The 16,062-nt window shown below is 39.6% G+C and overlaps 1 protein-coding gene across 1 annotated transcript in view; it reads left to right on the top strand.

The window, feature by feature from the left end:
* The window catches only part of LOC111652220 (guanine nucleotide-binding protein G(i) subunit alpha-2-like), a 52,104-nt gene that overhangs the window by 28,469 nt on the left and 7,573 nt on the right, over window positions 1-16,062 (top strand). The window contains exons 2-4 of the mRNA XM_023402429.2: window positions 8,354-8,396; window positions 11,903-12,044; window positions 14,835-14,995. Coding sequence (XP_023258197.1) covers window positions 8,354-8,396; window positions 11,903-12,044; window positions 14,835-14,995 — 346 coding nt within the window. The remainder of the gene's footprint in view (window positions 1-8,353; window positions 8,397-11,902; window positions 12,045-14,834; window positions 14,996-16,062) is intronic.

The raw sequence follows: 16,062 nt of genomic DNA, 5'->3' as shown, positions 1-16,062 counted from the left end.
ATCTATCCAATTAGTGAAACATATCATTTCCTAATTACTTGTGTGTATGTGTGTGTGTGTGTGTGTGTGTGTGTGTGTGTGCACGTGTGTGCGCGCATTTGCATGCATATAAAAGACTTTGAAGAGAGAAACTGTTGCCATGGGAGTTGAGAAAGTTGCTTTTAGACAGAGATTGGTGAAAAAAGGCAAGACATGGAGGTACCTTAGAGGGTAAAAACTGACCACAAGTGTTTTGTGGTGTAAAATTATGTCACATTTCTCTTCTGCTTTCATCTAAGTCCCATCAAAACTGCTGACACCAACTTTACACCTCTGAAATTCTTCACGTCACAATTATATCTTGCTAAGGAACACAATGAAGGATTTTTTGCCATTATAGCTGAGCAACTGAAATGAGAAAATTAGATTTTCTTTATCTTGGACTATCAGATAAACAGTTAGAGGTTTGTCATGTAATGTGGCACTTAATTAGCTGTTTGATCAACTATCAAGGTCTGGAAAGGTAATACAGCACAGCAGAGGGGTAGAAGTATCGAGAATGTTAGCAGGGAGTTGTCAGTCTCTCGTAAAACCAGCTGCTGTTTTCTTCTTTGTGCTTTGCTCACCACATCTCTCAAAGGGAGTAAGGAGACAGAGACATTTTGTTCCAGAGGTCCCAGTAGCCTGTGAGAACATTGTACCTCTCGTACACTTTCAAGTCTGACAGAATATGGAGTTCCTGTGAGCTCCATTATCAATTGAACGTTTCTCAGACACATTTCAACATATCTCAGTGTTATTACCCTGTCTTTTAGTTGCATTTCCTCTTTCAGCAGCCTACTACATTTCAAGCTTCTATTGACGGAAGGATGATGTCTGTGCAGCATCCTTGCTTTCAGTGAAGATGGTGTACTGCCAATAGGCATTTGTGTCTGACCCCTATGACTGTTCAATAAATCAATGGCCTTTAATTTGATACAAATACATGATAGATATACACTGCAGTTCACATAGAGTACCTACTTGAAATTTGTGTTGATTTTTAACAAATTTTTCACAAAATTTAGTTTGAACATGTCTTTTTCTTTTGTTTGTTTGTTTTTTTGAATGTCTTTTTAATTGGTCCACATCCTCTCTTTGTTTTCTCATATACATCAGTTAATCTTTATAACCTTAATTGCTCGAGAGTTATATTGTCCATGAGGTTCTCTTGTGACTAATAAACTCTGCAGGAGTCACACAACTACCACATGCTTCAAGCTCCACTGTTTCCTTTTCTGTATGTTTATGGTCCTACAATTAAATGCAATACATATAAGTTTTCCTTTCCCTTTTATGATTCCAGAATCGGTGAAGTTAATGATTAATAAATTATAACCATGATCAGAGCCAGTGAGAGTTTACAGTAAAACCGTTAAACATGTTGCAGCTTAACATGTTGGAGGTCTTAGTTCAACCAAACTGGTCCTTTCAGACACTTTTAATGATTAATGGATTATTGATTGTTGCTGTACCAGTAACTAGTCAAAGTAATTTGCATAAAGTTTTTTTCCTGCCACCTTCGTCAGTCTACCCTCACATTCACTCAATATACATAGAGGAAGCAGACTTGGTCTTCTCGCCTCTTATCCCTCTCTGCTTTGGCAGCAGTTGTGACTGTGCTGTCCAGACTTGCTCTTTGCCCGAGGCATGGTTACCATCTGTTGGAGGAGACTGAATCTCTCCATCCCTGTCTTTCAAACAGACAGATATATCTGTGTGTATGTGTGTGCACATGTTTTTGCATTCACAAGTGTACACATGTTCATGCAAGCTGCTTCCATTTCCTCCTTGATTGGATGTGAGAATAGGAAGTGGCACATGTGTCTCTCAAGAGGGCCTCTGGTCTTGAGTCTGGATTGGCACATTTCTCAACATGTAGCTGAGAAGAACAGGCGGCATCGGGCCACTCACGGTTGGTGTGTAGGCGGCCAAAGGCAGTTGGAGGAAGACTTTGAGAAATGATGAAAGCCGAAATTACTTAAATTTTAGAATAAAGAGAGAGTTAAGCCATGGGGAGATGGCGAAGTGATAAAGGCCATTTTGTTGCGTAAGAGATAGTGTGCCAGAAAGTTCAGCATAGTGAGGCTGTCTTGTCTCACTGGATCCTGCTGCAGCTAGAGTTGCCAGCTCAGCACATTGATTGTTGTTTTTTTCCCCTCTAACCCTGTCCCCATCTTCTCTACCTTTTGTTTCCCCTCAATTCCCATGGCTTCCGTTATCACTTTAGTTACTCATCTTTGCATTGACACAAGCTGCCTCATCACTTTTCCCCTCTATATTAGCGGAGAGGTTGTGAGAATTCATTGTGTTATACTTGAGTCTCAAGCTGCTGAGGGTGAGAAAAGAGACTGTGAGAAGTCTCAAGTGGGTGAGAAGCGATGTCTAACATTGGGACGAGCTTTGCGTGCACTGCAACCAATATTTACCAGCACTCTAAGGAAGCAGGAAAAATCACATTAAAGTTGACTAAATGGCATTAAGTCTCAGTTTCTCTAAGTGGATATTGATTTGAAACCTCATGACATGCAGTGTTTGCCTCTACTGTCTTCAGAGTTAGCCTGTGCATACTTGATATTCATGGGTAACCAAGGCGTCAGACATTGATTTATTTAACAGATCTGCTCTAAAGTGGGGACAGGAAGGACCAGGAGGCCATCCCATTATAGATTTAGTAGACGGTTGAGCATTAAAAAAAATATTCTTGTGCTCTTTGCAATGTTTCATTCAACTTTCTCTTTGTAGCTTTCTCAGGGGCAGCGTAAGAATCACTTGAATAACTGTCTCATTAAAGCATGTTACATTCATTTTTCATACATCACAGCCAGTGCTTTATTAATTTTTCAATAAATCGTCTGCATGCCTAAGAGTTCAATACAAATGGCTACCACAATTGCAACGCAGCACCACAGTAATTACTCAAAAGCAGTCTATGTTGGATATTGTGAACAGCTTGTAAAAGCCTGTTTTAAAAGAAGAGTTCATGAACATACAGAGGGAGTAGTATCAAACAGCCCACTCCTACAGAATGTGTACACAATATCATGACCACCTACAGTAGGCAGTTACTGCAATGCAGGACAATAGCTTTGCGAGAAAAAATGCCTTTGTGAGACTTTAAAATGTTAAAATGGATTATATTGTCTTGTACTGGTCTTTGGGTTATTATGCCCACACTCAGTTTAAGGCCATTGTGACTCTCATTAGGCTAAGCTGTTACTGAGCTTTTGGTGTCAGCTAGGAAGGGAGAAAAAGCCTAAATGGGACATGCTTATTTCAATTATATTTACATTTAACCTTTAAGTGTGTTTTTGTAATTCACACCAAAATGTATTTTGTCTTTCTCAATACTTCTTCCCCATTAATGAAAATTCCAGTCAGGTACAGGCTTTGATATTGTTATATTGCCTAAAAGCATCCTCAAAGTTTCCTCTGAGATCACTGTCGATGAATTTCCTCCAGAGGTCTCCTTTCATAACATAATCATTGGGCTAATGCTGTGAAACTGAGTTAGTCAGGCTCATCAGCACAGAGAAGCCTGTCAATATTGTTTGGTTCTAAGTGCTTATTGTCTGAACTCATTTCACAGTTCAACAAATGTTCTCTCATCAGCAGTGAAATTTAACTTCTTCAGTCATGTCCCGTCAAGCATTTTCTCTCACTAGTGGCCCTAAAGCGATTTGCTGTGGGTGGCGAAGGCAGTTGTCACACTGACTGAAAGGAGGCGGAGCAGTGTGAGTAACTTGTGTGAGCTGTAGCGCTGATTGGAATGGATCTTGCCTAAACATCAACAGCAGGCCTGTGTTCTCAGCTAGCAGGGGCCCACACTGCCGCCTTTGTGCCCTGCTCCCAGTCCCACCAGGATGGGTCACACTTGCTCTAAACACATGCACATTTATTCACACACACAGTGAAAACCTTAATGCCATTGGAGGTCGGCATTTGAATCGGTTACATTTTAAATTTGATGAAGATGTGGTTGCAAGGTGCTGATGCAATATGTGGCCACTGCAAGGAGATGAAGAAATATGATGATTGTTTTAAGCTGTTGATCCTCAGTCTTGACACAGAGCAGTGGGAAGTAGCCTTTATACTTTCTTCCTTTTATGTCTGGACTTGTCATTTTCATCATGCTTCACTGAATAACCAAACTCTAGAGACGGAGCGAGCATGCCAGGAATTCTCACAGACAAGCTGGCTGGCACACTTCTTCCTCTCATTGGGTTTCATCATTGGTCAAATGTGAGAGTAGATAAATCTCTGTCAGTTCTTCTCTCAGATACTATTTCTGTAAAAGAAAACTGAAATTCCATATTAGGACTTATGTTTTCACAGTTAAAAAGAAAATTAGTGCTTATTGAAATTGATGGTCCTGATCTCCAGGCTTGTTGAACCAGTCATCAGCAGATCTTCTGTTGGGTTTTGTTTCAATTTTGTGATCCCAAGATTGACAAGAAAGCTTCGTAGTGCTGGTAGCTACTGCCCAGTCTAGACCATATTACACCTAAAGACCAATCACCAAGGTCATCTATGTCTGATAAAGCACAGAGAAAAAACTGGGCCACCTCAGAAATTCCTCCACTTTGGGCAATGACAGGTAGTGCAGTGTGCCATTTTATCACACTTACCTACCAAGACAAATTCAGTTTCAGGTAGCTCAAAGACTGCTGATACAATGTAGAAGACTCAAGCAGGTCATTTGTCTGTGTTGGCAAGCTAGAGTTCAGCAAGCAATGTGGCATTGAAAGACAAGCTGTTGTCCATGGCTGTAATGTTCACACATGTGGTTTACTGCTGGATTTATAGTTTTCTCAGCTTGTAGCTTCACACCAATACCAGATAATTGTACCCGACCCTAAAACCACCTGTTTGCACAGTGGGAACAGACAGATTCCCTTGGCATAATAATGATAATTGTTTTCCATGCCCAAGTGCCCCTAAGCATCTAATCTGCTCATCCCCAAAGAAGGATAGATACCCAATTACAGGCGTACTCATATGAGTCCAAATGAAGTACCGAACACAGAATCAATGGGTCCTATGTTGTCTATAAATACAACAAGAGTAATTTCCTTTATGAGCTCTCTAACAATTAAATTAATGAAACCGACAGGTACACCAGGGCAACAATACACTTTGTTTTTGATATCCTACCTGAACCCAAAGGGACCACTGTATTCTTTCCTTTTTTGCAATTAGCGGAGGTTTGCTTTAGTCTGTGGCCATCTAGGACTTGATTAAAGCTGTTCATGTTTCCGTTTGTATGTGCTGTTGAAATATGCAGAGGGAATGCAACCAAAAAAGGAGACCTTAACTCACTCAATGTAACTGTCAACTGACCTGATTGTGTCACTGATAATGACACTCACCACCTGTGAATACAGTCTATCCATCATGGGTCAGGCGCCCGACTCTGTCCTGCTGCAGCTGGACCCCAGTTAATCCTTGCACTGGTTCCCCCTGGCACCCATCTCCCTTGCTGTCTGCCAGTCACATTGTAACCCATCGGTAATCAGGCAATTTCCTGAGTCTTGCTGGGAGATTTACAAATTCCCTGCTGCTTTTCCCTAGTGCCACATATCTTCATGCTAATACTCCCTTCTCCCACAACAAGCATGCAGAAAGATGATATGTAAGCATGCACACACACTGAGATTCTTCCTCGTTTCGTTCTTTTTCTACATGTTTTACGTGAGAGTAAGGTAATTGTGAGCGACATACAGACTTAGAGACAGAATTGGCCTCTCTTTTCCACCTCTGCCCATTTTTTCTCCTAATTTTCTACCATGAGTCAAAGATGACCACAACTGTCTAACATGTTGCCCAGTTGCTAGGCAGTGGACAGTATTTATTTTCCTGCAAACGCAGCTTTTTGTCATCTCCTGCTCTGTACAAGCAGTCACAGTGTGTTTGTCAAATAGTTTAGTTAAATGCAGTAGCGTGTCTTTTACTATATCTTCAGTTTATTCTTCAGAAACACATAAAAACAAAGCAAAGAAGCTAAGTCTGTCGATTGGTTTGTTCTACTTAGGGATTGTGTGAGATCTGATGGTGACTATAGTCTATTCAGTCACCAAGGCCAACAGTTAGAATGTACTGTAGAGGGAAGCTCTGCTTGTTCAGTGCTGAGTCATACAAAATTTTTTCCAAACAATCTTTGGAAAATACTAGTATCAATAGGGCATGTGAAAATGGTCAGTGTGTGTGTCTGTTCCTGCAGCTGTAGTCCTGAGCCTCCATGGTCCAAAGGGAGATATGCCGATAATGCAGTATTAGATCACAGATCAGACAAAGTATGTTGTGTAATAGCGACAGGATCAGTGGTATCAGTCTGACTGTCATTAGGCCCGGAGTTCCTGCCACAGCTTTTCCCCACAGAACCACCAGCAACATATGCTTATTGCCCCAATCTTGAGACTGATTGTCACTTGTATTACATCAGTGACCATGACAAAAGAATCCTCTATGATCCCTCAGCAGTCCCAGCTGTCATACTAAATGTCTGTGTGTGTTTCATTCAGTTAAGGTTTTGTTAACAGAAACAAAGAACGTCCAGTCCTGTAGGGATTCTGCAAACATTTTTATTAAAGTAGATGTGCTTGTACAGTTGTTGGCAGCCTTTTATTGCCAGCTGGCAAGTATGAAATATTAAAGTGAAATAGCGCAGTGCAGGACTTCCTATGTGTATGTACATTGTTGTTGCTGAAGCGCTAATACTCAGGATAACTGCAGCAGCAGTACATTGTTCACATTGAGGTGTACATAAAACCCAAGTTTAACCTCCAAGTTACTGTGAGTTGAGTTAATTTTGTTTGGTCACATTGAATTCACTGTTGTGTAAAGAGGAACAGTCTGCTTTTGCAGGAAAATTGTTACAGGCAGATTCCACATGCACATGCTTGAAAGCTGAGAGTACACAGAGTCTGTCAGGAGCTAAAGTATATTTGTATTGTACAGTAAAAAGACCCGCTACCTATTTGTTAATCAAAGCAGCAATAGCACCAAGGTATGTGCCAAACCTCACCGCTCTTTTCTAACTGTTAGCAGCTTCAGGTTCAGTGGACAAACTCCAAAGGGCATGTTTACTACTTTCAGGTGTGTGTGTGTGTGTGTGTGTGTGTGTGTGTGTGTGTGGAGGGGGGGGGGGCATGGCTTGCTACCTTGGCCCTGATGATAAATTATTGATTTACTTAATAGTTCTTAAACATAAGAGGTAGTTAAAATAATTATACAGACTCAGAGTGTGGAGGTTTAAGAGAAGACTGTTTTGATGGCATTTTGGCTTTGAGCCAATATAGTAGTGAAAACCAGCTCAAGTAGAATAATGCTTGTGTGGCACATATGATTAATTCAAGTATTCTATCTACATTCTATCATAATTACTACATTAATATTGAGCACACACTGCCCATTTCCACTAAATCAACCTGTATCTTAGATTGTCCCATTTTCATTTTCACCCTGGTGTCCAGGCACACTGGTTTTATTGTATTTTTGACCATATATTCAGCCTTTATACACACCTAATGACACCTTCAGGCTGTCAAAATCTGTTGGATGTCTGTTAAAACAGTCTTTATTTCAAGTTCTGCTCGATTAGCCAGTCTGAGCTCATACACCATGGAGGAGTAGGAGCTGACAGCTGTCTGTGGAAACTATCTTGGCCTATTCCTACCCAGGGGCTACACTGTGCATGTGCGTGCAGCATGCTGTGTAGTAGTGTATTTTAAGGGTCATCCCAGAAAGGCTTCACCCTGGGCGAGTTCGAATGGAGAGTGCACTGACGGGCACCCCTGGGTGTGTGTGTCTCTGTGTGTGTGTAGTGTTAGATTCCTTGTGGCAGATGAGCTCTTTCTGGTCGCCTCAGGCAGTTAGAATAAACATAGCACTGGATAAGAAAAGCCCATATCCTGTCAGTGCGAGACATTTCCATTAAAATGCTAACCATCATAAAGTGACTTGTCTTGAAATAAAAAGAGGGGAATAAGATGACAGGTGGTTTTTGTTCCTTCAGAGGTTGAGAGTGTCTGGGATGTTTCCACTGGGAAATTAAGACATCGCTTTATTACCATTTGAATTCAGACTACAGATAGAACTGGCTCGAGCTAAAGAGGCAGAATCCCTGCAGATATGCAGTGAGAGAGATCAGTAGACTGGTCCAGAATGAAATTGAGAGATGAGATCTGTTGCAGAGCTATTGCCAAGGCTGCAAGGTAAAAAGGAAGGGAGTAAGACAAGGCTCCAGATGTGAGGCAGCCACGCTGGCTGCATGTTTACATTTCTCAGCTAACAGGAGCGTATTTTTAACCTCTGCCTGTTTTTGTTCTCTCTGCAGGTGCTGGAGAGTCGGGAAAGAGCACCATTGTGAAGCAGATGAAGTGAGTGACTGCTAATTGTTTTGCTTTTCCTCCCAACATGTCTGACGAAATAATATATTTTTTAACATCTCTAGTAAATGTTCAAGGAAATTTAACCATAGATGGTGTTTCAACATTTATTTGAGGATCAGTATGTACTGCATAAACATAAATGGAAGAATTACAGCAGCACAATAATTTGTGGATATTAAAGCAAATGTGTAGCACAGATGTTACCCAGCAACAAAATATCTTTCCTGGGTTTGAATCTTAGCTCTGGTCCTTTCTTAAGATATAAGGAGTTTACACTCGTTTGAGTTGGAAAAGTTGATTTGTCAATAAAACAAATGTGACAAAATGCAGTGAGGATGAAGTTTTAGTGACATGACTGAATGAATCGTCAACTTCAATGTTCATTGAAGCTTCAGCTGCGCTGAACAGATAAGAATAATCATATCTGTGTGGAGCATTGAGGAGACTTAACCCTTCTCAAATTAATACGTGAAACAGACATGAAACATAAATAGTGCGTTTCCTACATGTTGCATCATTGTGATGCACAACCTTGGTTTAATGGCACCCTGATGCGCCCAAATTCTAATATTGGATGGAAACAATTTTGGTTCTGATTTTTTTGTTTAAAATTTTGTGTAACACTAAATTTAGATGGGAAAGTTTCTATCATAAAATATCCTTTTCTACTCTTTCAGACACGCACACATGCACACCTTCCTCTACACTGAAGCTTATATTGTACACAGGGATGTTCCTCATCTGATAATTGCAAACTTCTATCGAGCTGATATGGTGACTAATGAATGGTGAGGTTGGCACTCCTTGCCTCAGAACCAACTGACTGTAAAAAGCCTCATGTACCATGAACATTTATCATCAGCCTTATGAAGGAGCAGCACTCTCAACAGGTACCAGGGTCCATCTTGGTACCTTGGCTACAGATAATTCTGTGAAAATGCCTCCAGACTTGTTTTTACATTTATGCAATTCAGAATTATCCTGGTAAAGACAACCCACCATTACTGCTGTGCTGAATGTAATAACAAAGCATAGGACCAATATCATTTTAGTCAGACTGTACAGAAGATCCTTGACAATGCCGTTCTACACTGAAACAACAGCATGAACTTTTCCTACACCCATCACTAGATTTTGACTATATGCCTTAGATTAAAAAGTGGCTTACTTGTGCGTGAGCTGGCATTGTCAGTGACAACTGGTGAGGTTGCAATATTTTCTAATGAGTCGGTTTACAAACAGTCACAAAAGATATGATAAAAAACATGAAAGAGAGAGGAGTAAAATCACTTGTTTTCGTTGTGTTCTGTATAGCCTGGGCTTTGATTACTGTGCACTGAAGCATAAATGAAACTGCTGATTTCCTGGCTGTGTAATTTCACTCCTGCCAGTCTCTCTTAGACACTCCCTACTTGTCTTTAAAACAAGGGTTCAGAAGTTGGTGCTAAATGTGCAATTCCACAGCATGAATAGAAGAATAAATATGAACATTATTAGGTTTCTTGTATCCTTCAGTGTTGCTGGAATCACTGCATCAATTTCACATATTACTCAGATGCAGTTCTCTACAATTCACTCATGTGCACATCAGTGAGTACCTATATGTTTGATGCTTTTGCTGTTGATATGTCATTACCTTACAGACTCATAAATTTGCCTAAAGACATTTTGACTTGCCTTAGAGGACATTACAGAGCGCTGGATCTGGTTAATCTTAACAGACTGCAGCAGTTACTGACGCCTGTAGTTTTCTTACTATGACATGTCAATTATGAACAAACTATTCAACCTGTTCATAAAAAACACAACACCAGTGTCTTTGCTCTTATGGGAGAAGGAGTGAATAGTTTGAGCTACTTTAAAATCCTTAAAACTAGATAACAAACGTAACTTGCTGTAATGGACCTTGAATGTAACCCTCTCTTCTTCTTTTGTAAAATGGACAAATAATAGATTTCATATACTATGTGAGAGATTTTCCTATTCATAATTCTGACTCATGTATAACAATACAAAAGTGTGTGAGTGTCACACGAAACTAATCTAGTTTTGAAGTTCTTCTAGACTAATAGGTTTTGACAAAAAAGGAGGATGAACTTCCTGTCCTGTGACAGCCACAGGATATGACAGCATTAATGATGGGATTTCATTTTAATCCAGTTTTAGACTTGTATTGAAAATTACTCCTCGTTGACACTAGACTTACAAGTTATTTTTAGCATAGCAGTAATAAAATATTTAAATGAGAAGGAAGCAGCTCACAAATTTCATATAATAAAATATGTCCTCTCTGTGTTTGTACCTCACACACACATTAGTTTTTACTTTATGCGCATTTGCACTTGCATATTTTTCTCTTCGCTTACTGTGTATTTATTATTATCACTGCTTTATTGTAGTTTAATAGTAGTTTTTACTTTACTTACTCATTCAGCAATTGTAACAAAACAATTTCTCTGCAGGGATCATTAAAGTTTTTCTGATTCTGATATAACTACCATCACCAACTTTGCAGTTCAGTTGTTTGACTACTCAGTACTACTACTATAGACTTCGGTAAATGTGATCAAAGATTAATCTGGCCATATAAAAAGCTCTTTGCCTTTTTCTTCTTATTAGAACTCAACAAGGTGTAGATGGTGAAGTCTAGAAGCAAAATTCTTCTCTTTGGTTCTTCACTGTCTTCACCAACACAAAGTTTATTTTTATGCAAAACTGCACTACTGTTGAGTAGTCCCTCAAATTTCATCTGTGTTATGTCAAATTTCTGGTCATGTTATGCAAAGAGCTAGGTGGCTCGTGGTGTCCCGCTCTACCTTTTCCACATGTGCCAGCCTAATGTTAAGTTTAGATCAAATCTGATTAGAACTTTCTAAAACAAATTTTGCAAAAGTCACAATCCGGTCAACCAGAAATTATTTTATTAAAATATTCAAAGTATAGTTTGTATGAGGGGGTGAGAGTGTGGGTTATTGGTCCTTTTGGCTGGGCCTCACTGTGTTTCACAGTGGGCTCACTTGCATTTTAATAAGGTCCTATTCAGCACATCACACTACCAATGAGCATCCTGGCTGTGTGACTCTGGTCTCTGGGTTGTGAAGAGGCCAGGGGAGGTGATTCTGTTTGGTTTTCAGTCCAGCAGCTTCTGTCTCAGCCCCATGGTTTTTCAACCACATGCCTCTTTCTCTTCGTTTCTCTCTCCACTGCTCCAAAAGCAAGTAAATATTTGTTTTAGTGTCCTCTAGCTGAGAGATACAAAAACGCCTGAATTTTCCCAGCACCTCAACCCAGCAGTGTTCTGATTTGTGATCACAGATGGACAGTTTTCACAACCAGAGAAATTATTTGACTAGATACACAAGACACATATTCTGTAAATTCTCTGTCAGAGGTGACTATTATGTTTTATTGTCAAGTTGAGATTTCAGCGCAGACTATGCATCGTTTTGTTTTGTTTTTTTTTAACACATTCTCTCCCTCTGTTCTGCTTTCAGGATTATCCATGAGGATGGATACTCAGAAGATGAGTGTAAACAGTACAGAGCAGTTGTCTACAGCAACACAATCCAGTCCATTATGGCCATCATCAAAGCCATGGCCAACCTGAAGATTGACTATGAAGAAACTGCTAGAGCGGTAGGTCTCTGACAGTAATTAAATTAACCCTGTAATTCAAAACCGTTTACCTCTGCAAAAACTAAATTTGGGGAAAAAAATAAATGTTTTAGAAGATTGTGTGACTGTTTACATCAGCCACTGCAAAACTTAAAAGACAAGCCAGCTAGAGAGCATCTCCGCCCATGCTAAGTATACCTGTTTTTATGTTTTACAGTGCTCTACGTGTGGATATATGAGCAGTATATTAGCCTAACGTAACTGCAGATACTTTTAAATACAGATGCAGTTTGAGGAGCTTTAGTGTGATTCATATTGTCCTCAAGCAATTTGAAACTAACCTGTCATTTCGGAATAGAAAGCTGTTAAAGGTAGTCACCTTCAGGAAACCCATTAAAGGTTAGTGTAATATAGCTGTATGCGGCTGAGTGATATCATCTCTACTAATCACCACCGAGCCTCCACTCTGCCTCCATCCCAACCACCCATATCTAGCTGTGACGATTTGAGGCAGCAGAGCTTATGCAGCTCATGAAATTCTCTCGGGTGCAGTGTGACAGATTCTACTTCAACTCTGGGTAGCAGATGCTTAAGATGGTCTCCTGCAGCGTCGCGTATTTTTGTCCCTGCGTGTGTGTTTGTAAAGAACAAAAAACTGTAAAGAGCTGTCTTTCGTCAAGGCACCACCCAGGGAGATAATGAGATCACAGAAACAAAAACTCTGCATTACTCATGAGAAGAGAAATTCACTCCTTTTGTCCACGGACCCATCATCTTTCAGATGTGATTCATATATTTTGTTCTCACAGATCATCTGAAAGATAATTTCTAAATAAGCATTCTTAGTTAATAGATGTTGGAGGAGTCTTGTCAGCATCCATACCAAAGTAAATTTGAGAAGATTTGACTTAATGAAATGCAGAGGAGGAGACAGCTGTGTTGGTATGCCTTTTACACAATCCAACAATTCAGCATAAAGCCACACACTGCATTTCTGCTCATCTTATATTTCTTCACTATTAACTCATCTCCGTGTTTCTACGAGTGTGTAAATAATACATAGGGAAATCTGACCTACCTCATCCTCACACTCTCAAATTTGCTGAATTGCAATAAGTAATAAAACATTGTCATGTGAAGTGACGTGATAAAACGTGTGCTCCACAATCTCAAAAATGAAATTCAGATTTTTTTGAAAAATATTCCCTACTTTGCAGTGTCTTCACATTTTTGATACTTGTCGTCTTTACAAATTTCAGTCTCCCAGGTGACCTGCATTCCACAGGAGTTGTATAAACATGGTTTTATGTGGAAAGAGCTCTTGAACTGCCGGGTGTATGTCAGGGTTGGCTCGGCAAAGGTAGCTAGCTCTGCATGACAGGTTCTGTTGGACAGATTGCAGTGTTTCATGAATTAGTCTATTTGAGACACACCTTCCCCCACTGCAGTGGCCTACAGAGAGCGTTGTATATCCTGGAATATTTGACAGAATTGAATTAAAAAGGTAATATTTGTCTCACAGCCAGAAGGGAAGCAGTCAATATTCAGCAATGCCCCTAGGTCGATGTGTGGCTGAGCTGGTTTGTATGCTCTCTTCATTTGTACATAAGGAACAATCTGCTTTCATTGTTTGTAAGGCACATTGCACTTGTTTAGATGTGTCATGTTGCACTAATTTCTTCATTATCAACTGATTTCACTTACAGCTGAGATGGATTGGAGGGTAGAACAATGGTTAACTTATACACGGAAGTCTGCTCTCAATGGTTAACATCAAAAGTTTATGTAAACCCTTGTCCAGTGTCAGAGTTGTGCAATGAAGGTGACATTATCTATGTAGGATTCCCTTTTCATGCTGCTAGTGCATATAGCTGCAACTCTAGCTTTGTATAGGTTAAGTTGTTTGTATGTACAGGTATGTGTGTAACAGTCATCTTGAAATGGATAGAATAAGAGGACAGTCCTTGTCGTTAAAGAAACTTTCTCATAACTTGACCACACCATGTTTGCTCCATCAACAGTCATCTGTGAGCTTAAATTAACACTAAAGTAACATTTCTCACACTTTGATTTACTTCTGTTTCTTCACTTCTCTCTTGTGCAATCTAATTGGTCACGAGAGCATATCTCCTTACAGTTGGCTCTAATATGTGTCAAATTAGACTTGTAGGAATTGTGTAGGGCTGCAGAAACATCTGACCACATAACATGGAAAGAAAATGCTGTTTTTTCATTAAATCATGGAACCATCAGTTTTCCAGTTGTTGTAATTCTTATTTGCAGTTCCTTTGTCGAGTAGGTCTAGATGGTTTTTAAAAGCACCAGTTACCACATGCACACACAGGATACCGGCTACAATATGTTGGCATGGCAGTGTGCTGACAACCACTTATCAAACATGATTGATATGATTCATCTTGGCAAAGCAAGTTAATCCAGAATATTATCAGCCCCATGAATCTCTGTACTGTTTTTTCTTTGTCACTGCTGGTCACATCTCAAAAAAAAAATTTAAATTTAAATCACAATCAACAAAGTATTTTTCAGTTCTTTTGCCACAATTGTGAATTCTTAGTATTTTACACATACATTCAGGGCAACTGTCAGTGGGCATCGTCAGAAGCAAATACAATATCGGCCCTGTGGAAATTTTCTAAATGTTGTATTCTAAATAAAGCCCTGCAGTGCTCATCAGCTTTTCCTAGTGAAGAAATCTTTCTTTTTTTTTAAGAGACATACTCTGTCTAACTCTGTGTGTGTGTCTGTGTCTGTGTCTCTGTGTCTGTGTCTGTGTGTTTCTTTACTTGTCAGGATGATGCCCGCCAACTGTTTGCTCTGTCAGCAGCAGCAGAGGAGCAGGGCATCCTGCCAGAGGACCTGTCCAACGTCATCCAACGACTGTGGGCCGACAGCGGCGTCCAGAGCTGCTTCACACGGGCCCGAGAGTACCAGCTCAACGACTCTGCAGCCTAGTGAGTGCTTTAGTAACACAAATTAACATCAAGATTATGGTGTGGACTATTGTGTCTCGACATAAAACTGCACATAGTTGGGCTCTGAAAACATAGTTACTGGACTTTCAGTTTGAAGTAATTTCAAATTACATGACACATCACCTTTGCCAGATGAACGTGACGTGCAATGTGATGTCAATATTGAAAATAAAGACAGCAGTCATTGTCAAATCTCACTGATAATGTTGTATTTAAGGAAAATGACGATGAAATAGGGATATAACTTTGGATAAGATATTCATTGCTGCTCAACAAGTGACTGCTCTGAGTGGACTGACAGTGTCAGTTTGGAGCCAAACACATTCATAAACACATGCATCAGTCCAACACTAACAGTAGCATGCTAAAATATTATTCAGAGCCATGTTTTTCCTGCTAACTGGAGATGTACTGCAGCAGAGTAGTGTCACTGCACTTCTACTCTCTTGTTTGTGGAAAACATTTCCAGCCAGCACAGGTAGTGAAAGGTGTATTTATTGCAGTTTTACTTCATGAGTAAAGCTGAAAAGATTATGCGTTTTCACTAGGAAAATCCTACACAGCTTTAAATGACAGTACGCATTCAGCAAGCAATTTTAACAAATGCATTGTTCAAACACAATTTGACCCATTGCATTGATTGATTAAAACTAAATCATCATTATCATATGATTGAGTTGCAGTTAATGTTAATTTTCCTAGTACAGGAGTAATTTGGTTTGTCTTTTGATTATGTTTATACATTAGTTTGAGGGGAAGGACTGTAAAACCATTGTGTCCCTTGAGCTGCGTTTAGAGCTGAAGTTTAGCTTTAATATACCTACAACCAGGGCTGTAAACTAACTTTTTGGCTCACCTGCCAAGGGGACCGGTAGATGAAAAAATCTACTGGCCAAGTAAATTTTTTACTGGCCAAGTAATAAATTGCCTCTTTTTGTTACATATACATCTGTTTCAGTACTTTTCATTGAGATAACAGTATTATATAGCGATATATATATTAGGAAAGAGACCAAAATATTATTCAAAATACATTTTTAATATTT

This window comes from Seriola lalandi, unplaced genomic scaffold, assembly GCF_002814215.2.
Source record: "Seriola lalandi dorsalis isolate HSWRI2012SDOR001 ecotype SW California unplaced genomic scaffold, Sedor1 jcf7180002053931, whole genome shotgun sequence".
Lineage (NCBI taxonomy): Eukaryota > Metazoa > Chordata > Actinopteri > Carangiformes > Carangidae > Seriola > Seriola lalandi.
Note: the sequence above shows the minus strand (reverse complement) of the source record. Positions and strands in the feature narration are given on the sequence as shown.